The sequence below is a fragment of the Cyrtonyx montezumae genome, unplaced genomic scaffold (genome assembly GCF_038088225.1).
Source record: "Cyrtonyx montezumae isolate F1298 unplaced genomic scaffold, pur_monq_1.0 scaffold_4, whole genome shotgun sequence".
Lineage (NCBI taxonomy): Eukaryota > Metazoa > Chordata > Aves > Galliformes > Odontophoridae > Cyrtonyx > Cyrtonyx montezumae.
In genome coordinates, this window is record NW_027072045.1 from 19,549,587 (window position 1) to 19,577,568 (window position 27,982).

General features: G+C 42.3%; 1 protein-coding gene across 5 annotated transcripts in view; it reads right to left on the reverse strand.

Annotated features, from left to right (window-relative positions):
- The window catches only part of BTRC (beta-transducin repeat containing E3 ubiquitin protein ligase), a 107,474-nt gene that overhangs the window by 68,708 nt on the left and 10,784 nt on the right, over positions 1–27,982 (reverse strand). For 2 of the 5 annotated variants that reach the window (XM_065746590.1, XM_065746591.1), the window contains exon 2: positions 12,718–12,825. The exons of 2 other annotated variants lie outside the window; for them this stretch is intronic. In XM_065746590.1, the coding sequence (XP_065602662.1) occupies positions 12,718–12,825 (108 nt within the window). Of the gene's footprint in view, positions 1–12,717; positions 12,826–23,695; positions 23,765–27,982 lie in introns of all 5 variants that reach the window. One more of the 5 variants, XM_065746592.1, reaches the window with a different exon arrangement.

Consider the following 27,982-nt stretch of genomic DNA (forward strand, 5'->3'; position numbering starts at 1 on the left):
AAGGAAAAAAAAAGGAAAAAAAATCAAGTTTTAAGGCAATTCTCTGCCTGTTTGATATATAAAACAAAAATGACAGCTGTAACACACAGGGAGATCCACGGCAATGAAAATGCAGAGATAAGTATTAGACCCCATTCCTCTCTGGCATTTGCTGCTCTGAACATTCACTGAGATTAGATCCTTTCAGAGCATACCATAAATCGCAGTACGGTGGCATGAGGGGGTGACTTCAGCCCGGAACAGAGGCACAGACAAGTTTCCCAGCCCTTACAAGTTTCAAGTTGAAAGGTACTCCTTTGTGGGGCTTATGTCTCTGCATTAGAACGATGGCAAGTGAGCAGAGCCTGCTGCAGCCTTGGGGCAACTGAGAGCCAAAAAGGAAAGGTGATGAGCACGGCCAGCTTCCAGCTCCTACATGTCTTTCCCTTATTTTTCATTCACATCCATAACTTGCAGATTAGAAGAAAATACACGTTTTCAAAGCAATGCAACTTGATGCTTGAAGTTCATGACAACAAGAAGAGCTTCTTATCAAGTCAATTTAACTTATTAATCATTGGTTCATTAGAAACAGTAACCTAAAGATGGGGGGGAGTCTCAGCATTGAGAACAGCAAGCTCAGTTAAACACTAAAATATGAGAAGCCAGTATAAATATCCAAGATCTGATAAAGAGACTTATCAAAGAGCATGAATCTGAGCTGTAGCTAAAAAATACCACAAAAATCCAGGTGCGGGGAAGAAGGCATTTAGGGAAATTCTGAAAAGCCAGCTTTACTTTGTAGACGTTTCTCAAACGAGAGCGGGAGAGAGAGAGAAAATACAGCTAATGAGAACAGCCTTTCCCCATTCCCCGGGAAGCAGCCCTGCTTAACATTTCTGTTCAGTGAATTTAAGAGAGTCAGCAGTGGTAAATTTGTTTTTAATATTCAAGCTTTCAAGCTTTGCGAGCTCGTTGGCCAATGGCCCTTTCTATTCCAGTGTTTGTTGGTGCCTTATTTACACAAGCATTACATCCGGAGAGCCTTTGAATATAATTTCACGTGGATTAAGGGAAGAACATTTGCTTCTGCTAATCAGGACATCTGGTTATTTTTGTAACTCAGACATCTGCATTAGGCAGTTCGACTTCGCCATTCCTCATAACAAGGTTAGAGCTTAAGAAGCCTTAAGGACCTCTGGCTAAATGTTATTATTTGCATTTTTCCACAGTCAGGTCTGTTTCAGAATTTCTTCTCCTAAATAGCACAGATCGATCAGCACCTTTGCAGGTATGCAGATGCTTTTAAAGCTAGCACTTTCCATGCATGATTTTATAGCGTACATCTTGTACTCAAGATTTTATAGTAGTTCAAAGCCATCTACATCTTTTTAAGGAAAAGAAAGCACGTATTCCCAAAAAGCTTGGGTGAAAACATCCAATTAACCTTATGATACACATAACATGGGTATACTTCTGAATATGCAACTGGGCCACTTATGTAAGGGTGGTCTCAGGACCTGCTTTTATCACTGTGGTGCTTTCAGTTGTCTCTTATCAGCACTCACCCTGCATATCTGCTGCCACACTGCACAAAGCAGCACTCACCCATTTCTATTCTTTAAGACAACCCAAATGATTTCTCCAGTCTTTGAAATTCTTGCTCAAATTCTTCTTAAAGCAGTTTGAGATGAGGCCGATTTGTCTGCAAGGCTGCTGAATTGTGCCACACATACTTCAAGAAGACGGATTTTGCATGCAACAGAATCTTTTAAAGAACAGAATCAATCATGGCTAGCCTCTCGCTTCTTTGTTGGTGTCATTTTGCCACATTCCTTGCACAAAAATTCATTTTCTACACTTATCTCGGGGTGCTGGAGTACTGGATGTTGAAATTACACATGCTCTCGATGTTGAAAACACACATTAGCAGGATTCTTCCCTCCCCTCCTGCGAATCACAGCTTTTAGCAGTGCTTTTCTTTTTTGCATCTATGAGATGCTTTGCTGATTTTCTCCTGTGCATAAGGAGGAAAGGGAAGCACAAAGCCAGATTTCACAGACTGTGGACACGAGCCAACATCTGAAGAAGGTGTCAAAAACATATTTCTAGTACTAACAAGAATCAGGACGAGCCAACAGATCTTGGGAGAATTTAAAACTTTTTATTTATTAAAGTTCTCTAGATAGAGATTAACTTTCTTCCTACAGTATTTATTACAGATTCATCTGCATAGGAACTGCAAGAGTGCTGAGAAACGGGCTGTAATAACAGCTAGTTTTGCGGCAGCTTTCATGTCCTCCTTGAAGAAGGATTTTCTGACTTCTTACAGGAGTTGTGCTGTTTCATCACTCTCGCTATAAAGCCCCTTACTCTCCCACCTCTGGTCATCTCCTACCTTCATTATTTTAATCTTTTTTTTTTCCTCCCCAAAGTCTCTCAGAATGAGCTCTCTTATCAAGTAGACCAAAGCCCCTCCCAGACTCCCTGCACCCCTTTCTTAGAACCCATGGCTTGCTCACTCCTGCGTATCTAATCCAACCACCCTGCCCTCACTTTACTGCACTGCTTCATATTTCTCTTGGTCCTTTCTCTTATTTTTCCCCTTCCCATTTATTCATTGCAAGGGGAAAAAGAGATTAAAAGAGAGATTAAAAAAATTGTCCATTTTTAGGCAGATATTGTCTGCCCAAAGTCAAAATGGCATAATGAGGGAAGAACCTCAACACTCCGCATCCTATGCTGACTTTCTAATCACAATTCCTCCTAAAATAGTAACTGAAAGCAGCACACTTGTTTAAAGGTAGAGCTTTATGTCATCAACAAAAGCCAGGTGATCCTACAGCCAAAACCACTTGGCTTTCAATCTGGAAAAGGTTCCAAGCACCATCCCGGTGACACAGCCCCAGCTCCCTGGCCTTTCACACAGCATGATGTGCCCAGGCAGGCCTGGATGTATGTAACGCTCACCCCAAGGAACACCACTGAAATATCACTGGTTAAGTTCCAACAAAGCATGTCCTCTACCAAAGAACACTGCTGAAAGAACTAATGTTCATTATATACAATGGTGCTAGTCTAAATGTGTCCCAGCCTTCCATCTCATCAGGTAGAAATATATATATAATTTTTTTAATAGAAAAATACATAAAGGGAGATGACGGACCAGACACTTTACGTTTTAAGGTTTTGCTAGCCAGCATCCTGGACTTATAACAACAACTAGCACTCAAGAAAAAGATTCTGGGTGCTCCCAGTTTGTCTATACCAAATTTAAATGTGGTAATCCAACAGTGTCTCCTGTAACATTCCAATTTAAAAAGCACACTATTTGGTTCTGTTATTACAAAATAATTCCGATTCTGAAACAACATTTTCTTGCAAGGAGGTACAAAATGTCATTGCAAATTTCACTGCCCTGGGTAAGGATGAAGAGTTGGACCTGCTACGGAGACCATCAAATCAAGAGGGTAGCCAAGCAATCAAAGAATGAAAGATAAAGGTGTATATAGCAGCGTGTCTTTGGATACCTTGGGGCAAGCAAACATTTTGCTCCTATAGCAAATTACACAGCTCTAGATCACCAGCTACTGAGATCCACTATTTGCAGCTTTTTGCTACAACATGAATGGCTTATTAAACCTACAACATATCGTTTTAGTTAACTTCTTAGTGGAGAGGGGCCAGGAAAACAAAATGTACTTAAATGCTGAATTTTTTTTTTTCCAGGCTGAATGCCTTTCATCCAATAAGACATTCAAAGCAGTGACCCAGCAAATGGATTGAAAAAGCAATCTTCCGTCTCAGTGCCACATTATCATTCCTATTCAGTATTCTCGGTGAGATATCTCAATCAGCTGGATGTGTGTGTAAGTGACAGCGCAGCCCATTGCTGGGTTAATTAAACATTTGACTTTAACACCCTCCCCGTCATTAAGCAAATAAAAACAGATAATTCAAACTGCACTTCATCCACGGGGTACACAACATACATGTCAAAATTAAGAGAGTCCAAGGCCCTCAGGGAGTTCTACTCGGGGAGGTAATCAGTTTAAATCTTATCTGGTTTATCAATTATTCTATTGATTAAAGCAGAGTGATTATACAAAACTCCTTCTTGCCACATGGGATACATGTCAGCAAAGCAGGACAACGCAGGGAGGCTCAAAAACCATTTGAAGGAAATGCAGACAGATGAATAACCAGCTATTAGTAGATGCCAGCAATCCATAGATGGAAAACCTGATCCTTCCTTTTAAGCAAGTCCTCCCAAATTAGACTGCCAATGTTGTTACTTCATCTGCTTTCAAATCAGATCCATACGTTGAAAGGGCAACATCTCTTCATTTTAAATGGACAGGTTCTTCGCCCGTATCTGAAATGTGTTTTATTGATACCAGCCTCGGAACACAACAAAGACACCAAACACAAGAAATTGCAGACTTTTAAGGGCATTACACTTATCCACCAATGAGCTCAAAAAAGCAGATGGAAAGGGCATTCTCAGAACTTGAATTCTACCACAGGCACCCACGACACAGCCATAAGTAAAGTGCTTTAATGACCGAAGTATGACAGCTCAGAACTAGAAACCTTGTGCTCTGGGATTTGGGGGCATTTTCTGCCCCGCTTCAGAGGAATTTTGCAGATTTTCATGAGCCCTCACACAGTCACCCTACAGCAGCTCTTCTCTCCTGCATTCAGCCACAGTACACAAAGCAGTTGCAGTAACTGCCTTCTCAATGTTTGCAGATGAAGGCTGACCAAGGGTCACATCTCCAAGGTCTGCTCATACCCTGCGCTTGTGGGCACAGTCCCATCCTTGCTATCTTCCCAGTAATACTTCAAGTTTTTTTAGAATCATAGAATCATTTTGGTTGGAAAAAATCAAGTCCAACTGCTGATTCATCCCACCATGCCATCACTAACCACATCCCCTGCTGCCACATCTCCATGGCTCTTAAACACTCCCAGGGATGGTGACCCCACTCCCTCCCTGGGAAGCCCGTGCAAGCGCATCACTGCCCTGAGAAGAAATTTTTCCTAATATCCAGTCTGATTATATTACTCTATGTACTCTACTGATAAACCAGATCCCAAACTGGCCCACACGCGGCGTTGCCTTACACACACACAAGCCATTGGAGTTTCTAAAAATGGAACATTGCAGGCTAGGAAAGAAACATCTGAAATGTATTTCTAGAAGTTCCCTCAAAGCAGACAATCAGCAGTGGAAAAGAGATCAGCCTTATACCACAGACTTTTATTTTCCCATAACATCGCTACAACCTGCCATATCCAAGGTCTGGTACCTCCAACTCTTCGTTATTAACCTAATCACACCTCAATATTAAACCAGGATGGAAAGTAGGAGCCACCACGGTCACAACACAACAGGCCAGAGCCGGCAGCAATGCTCTGCTTCCCAGTGCTCTGGGGATGCAGCCACAGAACTGCTAGGAAAGAAGGAGAGCTAAAAGCAGGCCTGAAGCGTGTTCCTGCCCTTCATCCTCAGAAGGGGATCACATGCCGCTCCGCATCAGCACTGCGTGTGCATCCAACCATACTTCAGCCTCTCCTCTTTTCTTCTCTGTTGCAAACGGGAAGCCTACATTAGCATGCTGTATTTTACTCTCTCCACTAGAAATACTGAGGGTGCTATTTGTAATTGTATTCTTTTAAGAGGTTTGTTCTCTGCAGCTGTTTTCTGCTTGCAGTGTATTTTGTGTAATCAGCACATCATCATAAATACATTGGCTGTTCCCCCGAGGGAAGCTGTCACTGTTTAATTTACAGAACAACCTGGCCAATGTGAATTCTAACACTACAGCACTATGGCACGAAGTTACCGCACTCAGAAAAACAGGTTTCTATGAATTTTTATATCAAAAGCTGGTCCCAGGACAATTCTGGTTCTAGAAATAGGTTGTTTTTAAAAGCACTTTACACCCTGGAAGGAATGGATTCCTTCCCACTTACAGCTTAAGGCAGCACTGAACTCACCCCCATCTTATTTTAAAGGTGACAACCCCAAACCCCCCAGCACCACAGCTCCAGTGCTGAGTGTGCCAAAAGAAGGCACTGCAGGAGGTGTCCTACACTACCCATTTCTTTTTTTAATGGAAGAACAACCCCAAGCATCAAGGTGCTAGTTGTCTTCATTTCAACGAGGAAACGTACTCTGTTGCAAGGTCAAATGTTATTACCTACATCAAAAGGTTGCTGCACAGTTTATTACTCTGAAGACGCCATAGAAGTGTAAAGCATATTGCTGAAGACAAAAAATGTATGCAGCTTTATTGGCTGAATGAAGTGTTGCTTCCTTTGTTTGCTTGATATAAGATTATATTTTGAGAGAGAATAAATCACAAGGGTTTTTTTTTTTTCCTGTAGATGGCAAAGAAAAGACTGAAGGCTGATCAGACCCTGTGCAGACACATTTTAGCAAGTTCTACAATGCTGCCAAATTACATCTGAGAACAAAACAGGAACCTCGAGCAAGTATTTGGGAACAATCAATGAGGTACTTGGCTATTTCAATGGCAATGGCTACTAGAAGCAGTACGACTACTTGGGAAGGGATCCAAGGAGAATGGGAACCTGATTACTTATGCATATATATATATATATATATACACACACACACACGTACAAGTGTATACCAGCACACGTAGGAACTCTAAAGAAAAGCAACGATAAACTGAAACAAATCAAAACCAATTTAACGGATAAAATTGCTTGGGAATTCTCCAAAAGCAAAACACTTTTTTTTTTTAATGTATAAAAGTTATCTGTGCTCCCTTTAAAGAGAGTTAGTTAAATGTTCTGTACATGGCAGCACTTTGCTGGTTCTCAGCAGTAAGTAGAAGCCCTGCTTAACATCACCAGACACAGGGCAAGTACACGGGTATAATAAAGAACCATGCACATCACAGAATATTGTTTAAGCATTTTGACAAGCACAGCTTAATTTTTACCCTGTTTGCACATCATTCTAGTAAATTATTTTGGTCTCTTTGAAAAGTAACAAAACCTAAGGAGCAACTGTTAAAGCAAAATAAATACCAGCTTATCTCTTGCATAGTTGGTGAGAATGATGCACCAAAGAGACAAAAAGCCGCATGGAAATGGATGACACTTTAAAGAAAAGTAAGTAATCCGACTGAAACTGGATGGGAAGGGGAAAAATGAAAATAAAAAGAAAAAAAAGCCATGAAGCAACACGGAGACGCCGAGCCCCGTGCTGCGCAGCGCAGGGCCGGGCCAGCAGGGGGCAGCACAGCCCGCACCATCGCCGCCCCGCGGCTCCCGGCCCGGCCCCGCACGCATGCGCAGTGATACGCGTTAGCTCGCGCGCACACACACGCATACAGGCTGGTTCTAATTCAATTAGTGCAGTCTGCAACTCCAGAAAAGAGTAATTCAATTAGTGCATTGTGCAGCTCTACAATACCTCCAAGCAGATGTTCACAATCCTTAGGAGCTGGAGCTCGCTTTAAAAATACCTGTATGCCTTCAACGCGGTGCTGCATATGCTTTTAGTCAAAGCAGCTCTCAGCACCCTGCTTCCAACGGGGGGGGTGGGGGTAAAGGGGGGGCTGGGGAGCAGTTTGGGTTTATTTTTCAAAGCGACCAGCCTAACCAATGCAGTGCACTGAGAACCATGCTGCACTGCACTCCCTGAGATCCCTGCAGGGCACAGAGCAGGAGCTGCTCAGTCACAACATGCCCTGAACTCATCCCCCTGCTCAGCACAGGATGAAGGCTGGAGTCGAGTGCAAAAAAAATAAACATAATAATTAAAATAAAATCGATGCATTCGTTTAGCTTCACTTCTGCTCCCTCCCTTACCCCCTCTCATGCTTAATAATAGCTCCTTTGAGGCGGTAAGATGAGGAGAGACATAAGAAAATGATGCCCAACACCTCCAACAAGAAACTTTGCTTAAAAACCCAGGTGTCACATTGTGGCAGTTCAATATTTCATAGCCAATACGAGGAATGTGCAACAACACTGCAACTTTAAATCTTTGGCTCTGTGTCAGTCTCTCTCCTCTCATTGTAATGCCAAAGGGAACAGCAATCAGAGTGGAGATGTTCAACGTGATAGAGGTCAGGACACCGGTGGATCAACGTACCAGAAACACGACCTTGTTTATTTTTTTCCCCGGTGTTATTGTTTACAGGGTGCTTTGCTCATGTACCTTGTGGTTCTTAGCTAAAAGATGAAATTACAGCCCAGGATGAAGCGCTCAGGCACACATCCAATTTGTGTTTCCATCTCAGAAAACAAAAAGCTTCGGAGGCCCTCAGGCTGCCATTCAAACTTGGAGAGGCTGACATTTTTAACAGCATGAACCAGAGACTGGCAGAGGGAATGATCTAATGCATTTCTGACTTGTCAATCAAAGGCCTCACCTCTGCTGTCTTGTAAACAGTTGGGGGCCACCTAACTACGTCCATAAACGGGGGCGAGCTGCCGCCAGCCAGGGGTTCTGCAGCCACCTGCTCCAGCTATCAGCCACCAGAATTCAGATTCAGTTTTAGGGGCTCCCTGCAAACAGCCCGCAGGCACGTTCCATGCTGCCACTGGGACAGCACAGCACAGACTGGGTTAAGGGAACCCATTTCTGCAGGCTGGGGGCTGGGCACCCATCTCTCTCCCCATTAGGCACCCAATTCTGCCTGCCTGCCTGCAAGAGTCTTCTCCAAAGCGGAACCGCTTCCTTCAAATGCATTTCACGTGAATGCACTCCCACCCGTGCAGCTTGCCCACCTCAAGGCTTTGGCTTAAACACATGGTAAAACCATAAATAGCACACTATTCTTCACATTTACTCTGTACTTCATGTTGGATATTAGGAAAAAATCCTTCTCAAGACAGAGTGGTCAGGCACTGGAAGGGGCTGCCCAGACAGTCACTGTCCCAGGAGGTGTTGGAGAAGCATGGAGATGTGGCACTGAGGGATGTAGATCGGTTGGCACAGTGGGGATGAGTGGATGGTAGGACTGGATAATCTTACTGTTTTTTTCCAACCTTAATGATGGATTCTATGATTCTCAGCAATAAAACATCAACTTTTATGGTAAAATGAGCAGTCTGAAGGAAATTCACAAAGACTATTGCTTCTATCTAATTTACTGACTTATTTAACAAATATTCCACTTCCTAATGGGGGGGGAGTGTAAAAATCAGATTACAAACTAGTTCATCTCCTCCTCATGGATAAAAGAGGATTCTATTATTCCATGCTGTTTACATCTTTGACATTCCAGCCTTTCTGCAAAAGCGATTTTAGTCCAAAGAAAAGCAGCAGTGGAAATCACATCAGTACCACAGAACCTTAGATGCATCCCTGCTTACACCAACGTGCCCAGCATGAGGTGCCCATGCCTTCCTCAACCAGGACAGAGCTTTCTGCCAACAAGGAAAACACTTTGCTTCTGCAAAACCAAGCTGAGTGCAGTTATTTATAGTCAATTCATTAATGTATGACTCTTGTCCCATAAAGTTTACAGTCTACACTGGAACCAATATTTGGGTGTCAGTTGGGTAAGAAGAACAAAAGTGTCTCTTCTCTGTGATGACCCCAATACATCACCTCTGACAAAAACTTAAATTGCTCAAGCGTCCTCATCCATACAATAGCCTACAGACATAAACTCAGAGAAATATTATGATCTTCTGCAAACCTGGAAGGCTTAGCACAATCATTTTCTTGGCATAGTTGATGGATATAATTGTAAATCAAAACTTTCAAAGAACTGTGACTATTAAAATCAACATAAGCTTAGCCCTGTAAGGGGTACATGGCAAGCAAGTATTGCAAAAAAGGGAACGGAAAGTAATCATCTTCAAATGCAAAACGTCATGAAATCCAAGACCTGTTGGCACATTTGGAAACTTCAAATATGGGTTTTAAGAAGAAAATATATTCTACATAGGTATATTCTAATTTTTGTTTGGGGAATGTACTTGCAACCACAACACTGAAAATGAAATGGCTGGCCCTTTTCTAAAACAGCCTTTAGGAGTTCATGTTCCAATTTGCTGCCTTCTTTCACCATGATCTCTATGAAATTCAGTTAGACAGACTATCAGTTGCAAAGCCTTTTGAGATAAAAGATGTTAAAAAAAACAAAAACTGTTTCTAGCTCCTTAATCCCTCATTCCTGGGTTTAGCCTTAAAACCTTTCCCACTGCGAGACGATTGCCAAACAGAGCTGAGGAACCAGAAGATCCTGTTTTCACACAAGTGTCTCCGATAATAAAAACACACAAAGAAGAAAAATGAAGTTATCTGACATATTAACAGAATCATCTCTAAATCGACTATCTGCCAATGTTTCCCATGAGGAGTCAGCAGGGCTTCAACTGAGCTATTCAAAAAGAGCCTGTTTCCACATTTCTGTCTGAGCATCTGAAGGTAAGCATGTAAATAACCAGACAAATTCAGCAGTGACTAAGTGGCCTTCCAGATGGCACCTTCTCTTTTGCCATGAGCAAAGAACATTGATATGCTTCTCCAGTTACTTCAAGCTTGCTAGGGAAAAAAGTGAAATAATATGAGAAAAATTGCTGGGCTACAAGAAAAGCCTTTAACGCTTTCCTGAAGATTCAATACTAAAAGAATTCATTAAGAAATTATGAAATATTCCAACCTTGAAGCTTCAAGCAGCCTTCAAACCACTCCCATGTAGACCACCACACTTGATATTACGGAAGCCATCCCTCCCACAGGGGAGCTTTCATCAGACCATGCAAGCTAATGGGAATCAAAGCCTGTTGAAAAATGGGCTGAAGAACAGATGACTCATTGCTGCAGAAGCTGTTGCTGGCATTTAGTTTCTCAACTGGCACTAATGAGTTCCTCAATGTTGAGTCAGAGCACTACTAAGACTACTAGTATACCACTTTTGACAACAAGTGGGGCAGGCTTCCCCAATTCCCATAGTCACTAAATATCCATGGAAATACCTCAAAAAATCTGCAGGAATGTGGATGTCAAGAGCCCTCCTGCACTTCCAAGAAGGCACTACATAGTAAATGGTTCAGCTGCTGACTCATCTGACCCCAAATATCAAGAACATGCTGTACTAGCAGAAAAGTTACTGTTCGTATCTATCAGTAACATCGTGAGCTTCCCTTTCCCTTTGTAATACATGCTTACTGTGAGTAATCAAAAGTAATTCAAGTAGAAAGAAAGTCACAATCTGAGTTTACAAATTGTTTTCAATACACTGCGAAGGTTCTCTAAAACCTGAGCTCAAGGAGATCAGAGATTTATTCAACAGCCGATAGCCCAAAAATGAGGCCCATCCGATTTAGTCAAATTATGCAAATTGGGATTAGAAGTAGGATTCTAAATTCTGCCTGTTGTCTCCGGAGTCCCCTTAGACTAATAAAAAGTCTTCTTCCCCCTCCCCCACAGAAAGCTCTGCTAAAAGCTTGCTTCAGCAAAGGAGGGCTGGCAGGACACCTTCCAGAGTCCAGCAGTGCTGCTGCTGGCTCAGCAAAAAGAGTTGCAGCAAAATGATGCAAGACACTTAAGCCTCCCCTGAGACTGAGACGATTATTTCCACAGTACTCTCCTAGTCCTGGGAGCAGGAAGCCAGATTTGAAATAATCTCTGCATGCAATCCTTTAGAGGCAGATATACATCCATCAGGATGATTGTGAAGTTTTCAGAAAGATTCTAGCCTGTCCATTGTCTGCTTTTGCAAGAATGCTGGTGAATAAAACTCTGCCACAGGTTAGGTCAACAAATCCTGCAGTGTAAGCCTTGAAAGAAAGTTTTTTGCTACCACGAGCTGCAATGAGCACATTCTGCAAAAACACTTCTGAAGTCCCTCGCTCACTGCAGTTCAAACAGAACCATCTCAGAGAGAATACATGACACGGACGTACACCTCTGCAGTCCCATCCCCGCTACCCTCTGGTTTATACCCACATGCCATCATCAAATGCTTACAGTGATCTTGAGAGGTCTGGTTTGGTTTCTAGCCACTAGTCTAGCAGCTGCCTCACTCTCTCCCCACAGGAGAGTGGCTGAATTTTATAAGCTTCACCGGTCATCTAAAACACCTGAACAAATCCTGTTCTGCAAAAAGCTGTCTGATGACAGAGAAAAGCTTGAACTCACCTATTCAGAGCCCAGAGAAAACCAGGTTCCTTGATTTGCCATCTGACTGTCAGCTTACTTGTACAGTAATTTTCTAAAGTCAAAGTGTCCACACTACTGCTACCAAACATGAAGTAACCAAAGGCTGGCATCAGCTAGCACTGTGGCAATGAACCCACCCCCTCCGTCCTCCAAACAGCACGAATTTCCAGATGGAAAATTTAGACACAAAGGGAATCACTGTTGGACTTAATGATCTTGGCGGCCTTTTCCAACCTTAATGATTCTAGGATTGGAGACTATGCAATGGATAATGCTTTCCAAACAGAACTAAGTGGCATATTTTTGACACAACTAAAAGCTGATGGAAATGATGATGATACCAAGCCAATACAGGCAAAATAATTATTATAATAAGTCAAAGCAATGGAAACGCCCCAGTACTGAGCCGCCCTGCATCTACACAAGATGGGTTTAAATACTGGAGGAGTTCTGAATGACACAGGAAAGGCATACAGTGTGAAGCAGAGTAAATGGAAGTAAAGTAAACAAAGAAAAGAAGCAGATGCACACAGACATGGATGGAGAGAAAAGAAGAGCAGATAGACGGAAAGTACCTGGAAAGCTGGGAGTGCGCCAGTCCCTGGGTTATACAGGCATCGCAGCGAGGGCATGCTGTCCGCCAGGCTGGAGCAGCCCAGCCACAGAGATCTGGGCATAGAGCACTGCAGAGAAAGGACAACTATGAGATGGGACCGTATGAGACAGGATGGCACAGATTACAGGAACTTTCAAGGCTTAGCCAACGGCATCAACACAACTGAAACTAGCCTTAAAGACCGAGACACCTTTAAGAAAACACAAACCGCTGATGAGACTTGTCCTTCAGAGAAGCTTTATAATTTCAGAATAGCAAGAAAAAAAACTGTACTACAGACCAGGAAAGTAATTTTTGATAGTTTTTCTAACGCTAACATGAGATTTTTTCTGCTAATAAAAAGTTCTAAGTTCCTTTGCAATTAATCAGACTTCTTCCCCATCTGTAGCCACATTCTGGGCAAAACTCAACACAAGCAGTTCTGCAAGAGATGCAGAAAAGGAATCAACAACTTTAAATGGAATGCTGGCAGGAAAAGAAAAGATTCATATGTATGGGTTTAGAAGGAGAAACCTGCAAGCCAAGGTGAACAGGAACTAGGCGATACTGTATAGGAGTTTCATGTTTCTGCTTGCCTTGTTAGTCATTAAATAAAATACTGTTATTACAACAAAGAAAATCTGTCAAAGCATAAATACAAAAAATAAAAAAGGAGTCAAAGCAGCCAGTCAGGAAAAGTGCTAGCCATTTTGTATAGTTAGAGCCACCACTCCCTGAAATACAGGGAATTGCTTGTTCATTTAAAATCGCTGCTATTAAATTTCAGGATGCATTATGATAGCTATTGCCTTTACCAGCCAAAGAGACTTTGATGCCACAAGCACTGCTGCATTTGTCTAATTACTCTTTAGGAAGGAAAAAAACAAACCAAGTCTATTTTAAATGGGCAGCTAGCTATGAAATATATAGGATGTGACAGATTAGATGCTAGAGATTTCAGACCCTTGCACTCTTCTTTTTTGCAACCCTCCTGCCTTTTTTTTTTTTTTTTAAGGGGGAGGGGAAGAAATCTGAGTGGGAAGGGCAGCTGGAGTGGGTATGAAATGACAGCTGCCTTCTGAGCAATCATTTCTTGCTCTGAAGAGAGCTAGAAAATCTTGCACTAGTTTACTATGTAGGAGCAATGCAACCCATCTTGGATTGAGCAGAAAGGCGATCACCAACATACATAATTTGGCACCGTGTAGACAGCCACAGAGAGATTAACCCTGTCCGTCACCACATTCTTTGGTGCACTTTGTGGCAATTTATGCTGCTGTTCCAGAAATAGTATTGAAAAACCACTGGGGAGCATAACCTACACGAACGTGCTTTCTACAAATTTATGGGACCTTAAAATACTCTACCTCCTTCACTTTTTTAAAATCTCTTCACAAAGATATTGTAACTCAAGAACTGGAGTGCTTTACAATGTTACACCCCACTAGATAACGCCCTTCCTGAAGACAAAAAAAAAAAAAAGCAGACATGGCATCCTAGCAAACATCTAAGCCAAGTTCCTTCTCCGCCATCCCAGCCTCCCAGAAAACACCCACTCCCACATACAAAACCTTCCACAGGCCAGCAATCTTCTCTGTGCAATGTTATGTGCATCACTCCTGCTATTAAAGCTGTTGTGATCATCAGTTTTAAAAGGGAATGAGTAAATAAATGAAATGAAGCAGACATCTACACTTAAGCATTTCACCAATTTCTTAACATATTGACATTGGTCATCAGTGCTCTCCAAGAACATCACAGTAACAAAAAGAGGTCAACTACAACATGGTATCTCTGTTGATGTAAAGCAATCCAGTAGGTGAGCATCTTGTATTTACCATTACTCATCATAGGATTTGAAAGACTATATGAATAAACACAGTGTGGTTTTGGTTTGTTTTGTGCATCAAGGTTTATCAGTGTCCCACCCCAGCCACTTATTCCCTCTTCCCAGGCTGCCACGTTCCCTGTACTCATTCAACATTTTGCCATGCAATGATGAACCAGAGGAAGAGCTGACTGCCACTGAAGTAGTTTGTCTAAACGAAAAAGCTTGCTTTAAATATTTGTAGCAAGCAAAACATGAAAAGAGAGGTAGCAAAAAAAGTGGACATCTGTGTTAGCAGCAATGCTAGACTGTGTTGACTCCAAGTTTCCTCGGGACGTAACTCAAGCGAGATGGAGTCACTGTGAGCAGCAGACTGGGCACTTAGAGGTAATGTCTTCCTCCCCAGTTGCCACTGTAACAAAGGAAAATACTGCAGGGCCATTGTCCCTGCACCTGCAGAGGGTATTGTTGCTCACCCATGCACTCCCACTGCTCAGCATTATTGCAGAGCTGGGAAGTACACAGTAAATAATTACCAACACCTCAGATGACTTCTCAATCTGCTCCAGCCTATAACAAAGCCTGTATGAGCGATACAACTCTGTTACCCAGGTTAAAAAGAAGAGTGAAGTTGCACACGCAGTGGGAGAAAATGTCACTGCTGTACTTGCTGTTACCTATTGAAGGAAGCAGAGACTCTAAATTACTGCTGGTGACTGAAAGAGGCTTATTCACAAGCATGAACAAAAGGCCCCAGGTGCTTCAGGAGAAACAGCTTGTGTGTAAATCAGATGAGTGACCCAACAGAACAACTTCATTTACAGCCTGATCTCAGGAAATCTCAGCAGCCCCTGTCCTCATCCACCTGACACGCCACGCATCCGATGCTCACCGTTGTGCTGTCAGCTCCACAAACGAGGGAGCAGCCCTGCCTGAAAGGTGCCTGACAAAATCTCCTGAACTCAGCTCAGCGCCCATCGTTTCTTCAAAACAAAGGCACGGAGCACAGGGGCCGGCCTGCAGCCAGGCATTGGGACGCCGATGCTGCTCACTCAGTGCTGCACAGGGTGCACCGTCCCAACCCAGAGGTGCAAAGCTGGCCCTTGAAAAAAGCTCAGCATCTTTAAAAGGCATTAAGTGGCATTAGATGGGGGAACTAATCGACAAAAATCCACAGTTCCTTTTTCTCACTGACTTTTTAAGTCCCATTCCTTGACCTCTGAAATATGTTTTCCCACTAAAGAAACGCAGAGAACAGGGCTTCAGGCAAGTTAAGCATCCTGCTGCTGGCGGAGGCTGGAGCAGCTGCTCTGCTTGTGATTAACACAGGCTTGCTGCACTTTGAATTAAAATAGGCTGAGCTGAGTGGGCAGCAACCGTGTGCTGAAGGGAAGCCGTATTTTAACCTATTCAACTATTCTTGTAACTATACTGCGAGAACATTTTTTACTACATCAGATGGTTTGCCACTAATAGTCTACTCTCTATTCCAATTATTTCACGTCCTAAAGACAAATCTCAGCACACATTCAATGACTAAGTTTTTGCCAGTGCCAAAAATTGGTTACTTCATTTATTTCCTATTGTATTACAAGATTACACACTACAATTTCAGACTGTTCTTTATCAAATTTGCTCTCTTCTGGTCTTTCGGCAAATACAATATACTGCAGGTAACTAACACAGTTGTAGTAAATTATGTTACAGGTCAGAAACACATCACTTCCCCCTCTACAACCAAGTGCTCCTACATGGGGAATAACCAAAATTCTCCAGCTCCTGCGATTTACAATCACAGTGCACAGGAGGTGTGAAAGCACAAATGCACCATGCTAAACTCAGTGTAAACAGCAACAAAAACTGAACAGTAGCTTAAGGATATTTTCTTCATTAACACTTTGGAGATCTTAATTAGAGAGTAGTATAGCATGAACGCCTTCTTAGCATGTGAAAAGGGTACACGCTTAAGGACAATAACCTATCATGCACTGCTGAACTCTGCACTCACCTTATGATAGACTGAGTACCCAAAATGCCTTTCCTGTAAAGCCAATGTAACGTGCACTTCTTAACTAGCCAGTGGCAAAGCTGAAAAGGAAACAATTTTTTTCCCTAATTGCTGATTTTTTGCCCAACTGTACCTGATACAGCCACATCTACTTCAATTCTTTCCTAGCTCAGAATTCTTCCAGCAGTGCCCAGTGCTTTATGTCATTCAACTCTTAGGATAAACCAATATAATTTCTGTGTATCACTTGGGAGATGGTAATTAAAATCCTGTTCACTCAACATTTTCATTAAGGAGCACAAGCAGAACGTGACATGTTGAAAAGATAAAACAGTTTACAAACTGAGAGTAATGGGGCTTTTGCGGGTTGGCCCCACTGATCACAATGAGTAAGGGAACTGGATAAGGCGGTATAAAGAGAAACAACATGTAATTACTACTAAAACTGGGACAAAAGGCAGAGTTACTAGAAATTCTACCACTCCACAGCAATAAAAGGAACATTCCATACTACATCATCCAGCCCTGGGCTTGATTTGAGGAGACAGGTCTTTCCCCATTTCTTATTTCTATCACTGCAGAAGTCCAACATGGGATGTCTGTGAGGTACAGTTCTCGAAAAAGTCTCAGAACATTGTTTCCTCACACTCTTCAAGATCCAAATGTAGGAAGTATTAGGGATGCTGATCCTATACGAAGCTTCCATCATGCTCAGATGTTAGTAGGATTCTTAACAGCCACAATTAAATAAAACATACTACAAAAAGCAGAACAAAGCCCCATAGTCTTCACTCCCACTCAGTTCCTCTTGTACTTTTTTGTGGACACATTTAACTAAGCCAATGCCAAAAATACAACACATCACTTCCATGTTGTGTCCAGCACGCACTATTCCTGTCCCCACAGAATGCAACACATTGTATGAAACACATCAGAGAAGGCAGCTGCTATTTACATTACAAATGCTGGCATCATGAAATCCAACTCCAGAAATGTGCTTCTTGCTAAAAAGTCATTCTGGCTAATTTCTTTGCTTTTCAACCCCTCACACATGAATAAAAAGAACTTGCACGTTTTCCCTCTGCCGCTCAGATAGGTATTACTTCGATTAAATACACGATATAGGTATAAAAAATAAAAAAATAGAAGCATCTCACAGTGCAACTTGCATACTACCTATTTTTAAAGGCTGCCAAGCAGCTTGATTAGCACTTGATCCTAGGGGCAAAGTTCTGATTTAACTTCAAAAAACTCAAGCAGAAACAGAACAAGAAAATCCTCTTATTTTATTTTAGTATATTTTCTGGGTCTTTTTTTTTTTTCTACTTCCTTCCGCCCATCTAAGCAGTGGATACAAGGCACAGTAAGTACGTAATCACACAAGAGAGCCACGTGGCTTCCAGAGGAACCATTCCAGTGAATTGTGTAAATAATATGCCTTTAAAGCCCCTCAACATATGAATACAGATCCACCACTTATGGAGCAGTTATATACCTGAGAGACAAAAATATCCATTTAAAAAAAAAAATTCTGCCTAACTCTATGATTCTAATTATGAACTTACCAAAGAGACCAGCATGGCTCAGAGCAAATTAATACTTCTATAACTTTTGGAGAAAGTTCTTTTTGTCTTTTTTTTTTTCCTTCAGTTGAAAATAAGAAAAAGACAATAAAAGATGTAGGTCTTGATTAAGCCAAAAACAACCACCAAAAACAAAGTTAGCTCTTACGCCACACACCCCAGGCCCCTGTTCCCTGCATGTGAGGTAGTTCTGACTGCCTTCATCATTGCCTTTGTGGCAGTTTTTTTCCATAGTAAGATGAAGTTATAAAACAAAGGGAACTGCAGAACCCCTTTGGTGTGGGCCCCTGTGAGCCCCTCAGACCTCAGCTCTTCTTCTGACAGTTTCTCAGCTTCTGCTGTGCTCAAATATTTTGGCCACATTTCCACAAATATGTACAGGGACTATCTGAAGTGCTTTGTGATCCTGTTTTGCTGTAATGAGCCACTGAGCCATCTTAGTGAAATGTTTCAAGGTCCCGTAACTGCAAGCAACACAATTGCTCACTTCCAGAAAACTGAAATGCTCCTGGAACACTACAGGATTGCTCTCCAGAACAAGGAGGTCTCACAAATCAGACTGTGAAATGCACTGTCAAGGCTCAAGCGTAGCACTCCTCCCACACCCCAAACACCTCAAGTATCAGACCTAGACCTGCTGTGCACACCACTGAATTCAGCACGGAGGTTTCCCCACTCGCCCCGTGGCTCTGGGCTCAGTGCACTCTGCAAGCTCTGCAGTGCACGAGCAGCTCTCAACACTGGAAAGGATTCCTTTGCCTTTAGCCTCCCACTTCTCATATAATTGCGCTGTAAATTTCCCTGAATGTACATATTATGCAAACTCTTCCCTAATCTTCTGCAAACTCCCTCGCTTACAGTAACTTTTTACGAGAGATTCCAGTTCACTAACTACTCCTAAATATCAAAGACATGGGACACAGAAAAGGGTTTACATATTCACTTTATCCAAATATTTTCTTACCTGACCAGGATCTGGGAGGATCAAATCATGGCTTTTAGGTAAATGTTTGCGAAGAACTGCTCTCTCCAAGGAGCAGTTACTGGTGTTGTTCAAGCTCAGGGATTCAAGAGCAACAGAACTTACTTGCCCCAGAAAGGAGCTTGCTTCCCAGTTAGGAGGTGTACAAGATCCTTAGCTGCCAAGTGCTGGAGGGAATTTACATAGATCGTATCAGAACCAGACAATACTGATGTTTTCGTAGCTACAGCTCTTTAATCTGTGAAGCTGATATATTTAAACCAGCGCACCTGCAGAGCTTTGAATCAGATGCCATACCAGTATTGGAGGAGTGGAACAGGTAGAGACTTGTGTGTGCTTCTTTGAGCAACAAGCGTGCTTGTAAAAACAAGACCTAACCAAATATATAGAAACCAGTCTCAGCAAGGCCTGAGGTTTAAGAGCTACCTGAAAACTGAAAATAGAGATGTACTTTGTCTAGTTAGAGTAGAAACGGTTACTGTTAGGCAACGTTACATCCAAAATCTTGTCGCTATTTCTAACAATTTAAAATCTTACTACGTCACAAGACATGGGAGAGGATGAGACAGCACGAGGTTCAGCAAACTCAAAAACCCAAATCCTGGAGCAGTTGATCTGCACAAGATTGGGTAAAGAGTAATGGCACCTCAGCTCCACACCTGCACAGAGGGGACAGCAGAACTACCCCACTTGAGAGATGTCACAGACCTGGGAGTATTCTTGCTCTGAAACACAAACACCGCACACTCAAACACTGGGGAGTCAAGAAGAAGGCAGTGACAGCAAATCACCATCTCTGTGACAAAAGCAGAAAGAGCCGTACACCAACTGCTTAACCAGCACTGAACCTGAACATCCATGAGGTTAGAAAGAAAGAAAAAATATCCCCCCAAATCTACTGTAAGATTGAGTGGAAGTCACTCCAGCTTAGGACACTTCTATCAGCCAGGTCTGCAGCTCCTCCACAAGACTTGCAGAGAAGAACCCTATGTGGGCAGAGTGAGAGAGAAACGGGAGTTCTGATCGATTTTTCGTCCATGTATAATTTTGCATAATTCTTTAAAATCTCTCACAATTATGATGTTATGCACATACCCCTGTTAGCCTCAAAAAACTTCTGCCTACACAGCACTTGGCACTCTCAAAAGTCCTATCAGAATGCTGAGCATTAATAAGGCACTGCAGAAAGCAAGTGTGCTTCTGCCTCCCACCCAAGGGATTATTATCTGAACCGTAAAGAGCATATGGAACCATCACAACCAGAACACACATTTTTGAAGTTACAGAGGAGATCCCAAATGACAGAACAACTAACAGAAAATATCTCCAGCCACTGCACTTCTTTTTTAATGGGGAAAGTGCAGCTCTAGCGCAATAATCCTGCTTTCATCCCAGTCCTGGTTTCACACTGTTTTCCAGCTGACTTGACTGAAGCGTGGACTGTTAATATCTCAGATGCCCTGTTGGATTATAGTGGCCCTTACAGGTACCAATCTAGTGAAGAGGACCAAGAATTTCCAGCATAAAACACATTTACAGGTTTATAACTCGGCTCTAAAAATTCTACACCAAAAGACAGTGGGAGGCTGAAAGCCTCAGATGAATGCATTATATTATACATCTTAGGTGATGTATACTTGCTCACAACAGTATGTGAAGGAAGGCATTATCTTCAATTCTGAATAACAACGTTTCACAAGCCACTTAAAATGATGCTTTAAAATTCCCCATTTATGTAATCAAAATAATGTTTTATAAGTGTTTCAGCTAATTAAGAGCTTAATTTGCCCAATTTCACACTTTGGCTTACACCACAGAAGGCATCAATATAATATAGGAATTGGATTGTCATGTCGCATTGATCGAGTCCTAGACAAAAATCCCCCCTCCTCTCAGAAGTCAATTGCAGCTTGTCTTCACAGGGTCAGCGTCTCAGTGATGGGATGTTACGGGCTGCCAGCAGCACAACACTGCCATTTGAAGACAGGATTAAATGAAGCTCAAGGCTGAACAAAATAACTGTAGGTGTTCACCTTTTTGTAAGGGATAAACTTGCAGCAAACTGCTGGAGTAGAAAGAGCTTTCCAGTTTACTTAAAATCCCTTTCTTAAAGTAACACACGTTGCTGGCCACCGGTACCGTGCTTCCTCTAGCCCATGTATGAGCACAACACAGCTCTCCACTGCAGCATAGCAACATTAAATAAAAAAAGCTGCCATTAAAGGGCAGAGGGTAACGACATTAGTGTGGGCAACCCATGCTCAGGTAGTGTTTAACTATTATCTATTTAAGCAGGCTGAAAATATGCAAATCTAGACAGTACTGTTTTTAGATAAAATTGTCAGTTTTATGGATATTTATAGTATGTGTCCAGTCTTGCAGAACTCCGTCTTCCTCCACCTCGTCTGTAACACAAGCTGCTTTTAGCCCACATTAATACATTGTGTTATTGGGATACTTCTCCTTTTCTGTATAAGCCAGGCAGCAGATCAATACTCAGCTATGCTGAGGAAAAAAAATCATTATGTTAGAATCCTGTTAAAAACACAAACAGACCCCAGCAGGGATAAGCGTGATGCACAGATACCATTCCATCTGCATGCATACGTAGATCACTGCTTTTTAATAACCCAACAGTGTTTTCTTTCTAAGACATGCTTTTAAGAATCTTACAGGTAGGGCTTTTGGATGCAATCCCTAAATCAAATCATTCTAACCTCAAAAATTCTCAGCTTATGAGAGCTCCTCCTTCTGATCAAAAATTGCCACCCTTTGTACCAACTCCCTTACCCATATACTTCCTGGGTGAAATTACAGCACTGAAATTAGAATAGTACAGCTATTTCCAAGACAGTATCTGCTCACGACACAAGCACAAGTTTACAACTTTTGCTTGGATCAAGGAGGAGTAAGGAGATTTAAGACAAAGGCTTTAGAACCAATAACAGTGAACTCAAAATCAAAAGGAAAGCAGCCACACAGAAACGTGCAAGCTCTTCTATTATTTCAGACTGTCTAATGCAATGTTCTCTGAGCATTTTTTTTCCCCCAAGTGTTTTTCAAAGGCAGAAACGCATATATCCCACCTGCATCAGAGCACTGGTAGCATAACAGAGAAGGAACAGATGCAGGTCTGTTTGCCTTAGAATTAAAAGCCAGAAAAGCACACAATCCTTTCCCTATTGTTCTCCCAGCCTACCACATAAGAAGAACTGACGCCATGCCCCATAGGTCAACAAACTTGAGTTCTGAGAGACATTAATTGCAGAGCTGAGGTCCCTCTGAGACATGGTGCCTCCAGATCAAAAAAGCTGAAATCAGGAAGGCATTGGCCGCAGTGTCCCAGCCGACCTTCAGCAGTGTGGTACTTCCAGGCACAGGGAAGCACCAAACCACAGGTCACCTTTGTGTTACATCACTCAGGCAAAGCAATGGTTTGCAAACATAGCTTACTTTCTGTAAGCACTCCTGCTCTTCTCAGCTTCCCAGAAGTCAACATGAGCTGACGGCAGTAAGCAACTTGCACAAACAAGTCAGCATTAGTACTCAGAGGAGAGAAGGCTGGAGGGAGCCGAAGCCATCCTGTCAGCACCTGCAACGAAACTCTTGTGCTTTAAGGCTTAATGCTGCTGACGCTCCTAACCCTGTCCCACCCCACACAGGTGACTTGTCTCTTTGTTTCCGTTGGGCTCACAGCACCATAGATCCTTTCACTGCCACTTTTCATCATTTCCACAACTCCAGTTGCCACGACAACAGGATGCAGCTTCTCTGTGCTGTTTTCATATTTCCCGTTGTTGTTGCCATAACAACACAACCATTCTGGCTTTCTACAACACCAGCAACTTTAAGCCGTGCATTCCAAAGGATGCCAGCTTCTCTTGTGAAGATCCACACATGATGGAGAGATTGATACAAGCAATTTGTAAATTAAGATTTTTTTTTTCTTAAGGGGGATTTTTCACTCACAGAAGTGAAAAAGCTGACAGCAATCGCTCGCGGCAGACTGCTGAGACATCTAAAGGCTGGCCTTTAATAACAGCACAGCAATATAGCGCTGGGCTCCTGAGCGGGGAGTCCCCGCAGTGTCACACTGTGTCAAACAGCACAATTGGTATGTGATGTGAGCCAGTGTCCGTGCTTGTTCCAGCCAGGCAGATCTGAATGGTGCTAGATGCAATCCTCTCGTGTTTTAACCCATTGGCCTCCCCATTATTACCAGCACCACCACCATGCAGCTTTGTGTTTGAAAGCTCATTTTAATTCTGTAATTTGAGCTGTTGCTGCAGATTTCTTTCCCAACTCTGACCCTTTCTGCTTTCAGGTGACTGCTTTTTGAACTTTCATTTACAGGAGGTGCACATTCATGAGACCGGTGAGAAAATGTTATACAAACACAGCATGCACAAACACGAAACAGTGATGGCTATGAAGGGTATCAGCTAACATGGCACCATAACTTCATTATACCCTCATTTATGTACTTCACTAATGAGACAAGCACAGGTGTCCAACACAGTCCCTCACATGAGATGAATAACAATAATACAGTCCAACCTGCTTTAGCCATGCTTGGTATCCAGAAGATATAAGTTGGAATCCATCTTTTGGCATGTGTATTCGGGGCTAGGAGAGAATAGACATAAAGAGAGACCTCCTTTTACACTGGGACCTAGCTAACCTAAGTCTAAATTCCGGAGCATTTTAAACAATGCAGGTTTTTTAAAGCCACATACGACAGTTTAGTCCCCAAACCTCTTGTTTGCTGCCTCAGGTATCAGCTGCTTTAGGAATCCTTCCCTAACAAATCCACCACTATTATATTTACGTAGTCACTTATTTTTAAACCATTTCTACCGTTTTACATTTCAGCTCAGTGAACATAAGTATTTCCTTGGAATTCCCACAGAAATGCACCTGGGTAAGCACAACCTACTGTGGGTGTAAGTACTAGCACTAGCAGCTAACAGACATAATTAATGCTTTTGCCACTACGTAACACTGCATGGTATGGAAACAGCAGACAGGCTATGAGAGTGTTCTCAGCACCACTACCCTCAGCACGGTCAGATGCAACAGTGGACAACATGGAAAGATTACGGAATAGCTCTGAATGGTGCAGCCTCAGTATGGACTAACAGGAAACTACACTCACATGCTATCAGAAATTATGACAAACTGACAGATAAACATAACCTCCCCCGTTTATTGACTCCAGGTCTTATCAGGTTGAGGTCAAAGCAAGACATCCAACTGCTCTGGAAGCACAGAACAAACAGCATAATTTACAACTAGGAAAAAAGTAGTAACAAAAATTAAGCTTTACCTGTCATAATATTTGATGTTCAAAGATTCTCAAAACTAAGTGGATTCGACTCTGCCTATCCCCCTTCCCAAAAAAGGGGAATGCGTTGAAATTAAAATCGTACCTGAGCAACAGGACCAGGCAGGACATGCTCAGATATCAAGTCCACCACCTTTCTTAGTCTTGGCCATTACTTCACAATCCCTTTTCTTAATTCATAGTAGCTCCCCTCCAAACCAACAGATCCATACCCGAATCGCTCCTCCTGGAAGGCTGCAAACATCTCTCATTTTCAGAACAGATCTATTCAGGATGAGTTTAGCTCCATCCACCCTTGTGTTGATACAATATTTAGTTTGTACAAACTGTATCCACAAACACTGAAAAGAAGAATTATTAGAGAGGGAAAATGTGCCACAACTGAAAGATGAACATTCACAGCTACAGGGGAGAAGCTGTGCAGCCTGGGAATTAGAACATAAGAAAAATCCCGTCTCTACAGAAAAGTATGGATATAGGATCTCAAAATACACTTTGATTTGCCTCTCCCTAGCTCAAATTTAAATTCTCCTAAATCTTTCAGAACAGTAGGAAGATTATGCCCTGGTGTCCTAGCCAGTGATCTCAGTTAAAGCTGAATTTCAATAACCACCGTTGTGCTGATAAATTAGAGTCAAGTAGATCCTGGTTATGGCACTCACCTGCTGAGTTTGGACTTGTGATGCCAAACACATTAACGAAGTATGTTTTAGGGGACCTCTAACACAGCTAGAAGCATCACGCTCTAAGACCTAACCCTTAGTTCAGCACTGACTTCATGGGTGGTTAGTCTCACTACTACTGTAAAATGAGGACAACACTTATTTAACCCACCTCACAGGTTTGCTGAGAAGAGCTGCTGACATTTCTACATGCTTTGAAAATGGAAGAAACTATAGTTAAGTGTGACATATTGAGCAAGATCCCTACAGAAAACCTTAAGCCATACATCTGGCTCAAGTACTCCAGTTGCTCTTTTCAAGTTGCACAGCATGGTACAAACAAAGGGGAAAAAAAAGCCTTCATAAACAAGCAGAAATAAAAAGCTTTTGGTTAAAGCACAGTGAAAGGAGTAAAGAGACCTGAATACAAGTCTGGGATCAGCCCAGGTTCACCCAGCACACCTGGGAAAAACCGCCTCACTTCCTCCTCCATTTCAGCCACCTCGACTAGAAATTAGAGGATAACAGCAAGGCTTTCTCTTAGGACTGGCAGGCTGCTTAACGTCTGTAAAGCCCATCAGCCTGGAGTAGTTTGAGTAATTGATTTAAGAATGATTTAAGCCATTTAATTTGAAGATCCCAGCCCTGTAAACGTGCAAGTAAATTAACAAATCTTTTGCCATTAACAGGATTACTCCCATGCAGAAGCGCCTGCAACAACAAAGATAACATCCCATTTATACAACTTTTACTAACACCGGTTCTTTCTGATGTTAGTGCCTGAGCATTAGCAATAAAAGCAATCAAGACTTTCGGCAGATCAGCAGCTACTGTAAGTTCTATTTTTCAATACTGGCCAGTTAAATACACGAACAGGAGAAACTAACACCCATTACCGTGCCTGTAAAACCCTCTCAGCGCAGCATCTCCTCTACATTTCATAAGCTTATCCTCAGTAAGAGAAGAAACTATACAGAAGAGAAGCAAATCTTAGCACTGCAAGGTATGTTTAACCATCCACTCTTCCATTTTTAATCCATTTGATTTCTGCAGTCCCCAGCAAGGCCTAGAACAACAGAATGATTTCTGAGAACAAGTCACCAATTTAAAATTCAGTGGTGCCTCTTTCCTTCTCAACAAAGTATGATTTCTAGAGGACATTTAATTACAGGCCTGAGTTCCTATTTTCTAGACCTAAACACAACCCCTGAAGGCTTACGATATTTGAGTCACAGCTGGAGCTTTGGTTACTATACAGTTTAAATATCAGCCTCTTTACTGTGCAATTTGTTTTGAAAATCAAATCAGATGCCGTGTCATAAACAAGTGCTAATTAAGTGCTGAGCGGAAATTGGGCTTTTTTGTGCAAGAAGGGTTCTTAAATATCTGCATCTTCACTTCCACAAGAAAGGATAAATATGTCAGTACGATAATTACAAAGTGAAACCTACTCCTGTACTTGCAAGGCAGTACTGCTGCTCTTCCATTTTATCTGCTTCCATGCAAGAAGATATAGAGGGAAAGAAGAGACATGTATGAAATATACATATGTACTAAGGATTTTATTAATCTGATCATATAACCCATAATGTTTCCCTTTCCCACAGAGAGGACACTGACTCTGGGTTTCCATCACATACCATTCAAACAGGCAAGCTAAACACATTTCTCTCTGCCACCGCAAAGCAACTGTGAAGCTACTTAAATTTTCATTTCTTTTAAATTATGTTCTACACAATGGAATTTATTTGAAGATAACACTGCATTCATTAGATATAACACCTTCTTTGATAAATACCAACTGAATGAGAGGAATAATGCATTGTAATACTCTGACGGTTGCTTCTGAGTACCAATATTCACAACTCCATTAAGTAACGGGCTCTCGGCTACGAAGGCAGAATTAGATCTGTCAGTCACTGACATGAGAGGGCATGGCCACTTGCACCGAGAATTGTCCAGTTGAGATGATTTTCATAGGAGAGGAAAGTATTCCCTGAGGCATACAACTTGTTAATGAGTTTGTATGCATTACAGCAATAAATTCCTACTGCATAACGTACCATCTCCCAGCCCAGCCAAATATCCCATTCCACCGCCTAGAGCAGCACTTGAAATAAGGCACATTCAGACCTGTGAAGTTTAATCCAGTGGAAGAATTTGAAATCCTGTATGCGTTTCCATCATTAGGAAAGAAATCCATAAACACTCTGATGCTGCTAAGATTTAAGCATGCTGCTTGTGAGATTTTTGAGAATGAGTGGAAGACAAAGAGTTGGTTGGTTGTCAGAGCTCACAGTGTACTACATAAACTCCTTCAGAAGCAGGTAGCACTCCCAAGCAGTCAGCTCTACCTGGAAGCTATACGAATTCACTCCACGTGGAGAACATCCCTAACTCCAGCTCTTCAGTAAATTGCTTGGATAGTGTCAACCGAAGTCCGGCCAAACCTGCTGTAGTGGTATAATGGCAACAGGACCAGCACAATGAGAAGATGTTACAAAGAAAGAAGAAAATGGAAGGCTCGCCTACCTCCAAGAATCTAGGCTCGCAGGGAAGAACTCCACAAAGGAGAGATCTTCAACAAGAGATCCCTTCCTCAGTGGCAGTCAGCCCTTAAATGGGGTCTAAGAGGGGCTGAGCCTGGCTTCAACCCCTTCCAGTTGCACAGCTGAATTGCTTTCACCTGTGCTCCCAGGCCTGACGGGGTCCTTCCCTCAGGTGTTCCATCAGTGGTTCAGGCTGTGACTCAGCAGTTGCCATGCACCTGGTATCTATATTCCTTGACAGACACAAAAACACAAGAGCAGCTACCAGGAAAACCACTTCAATCACTCA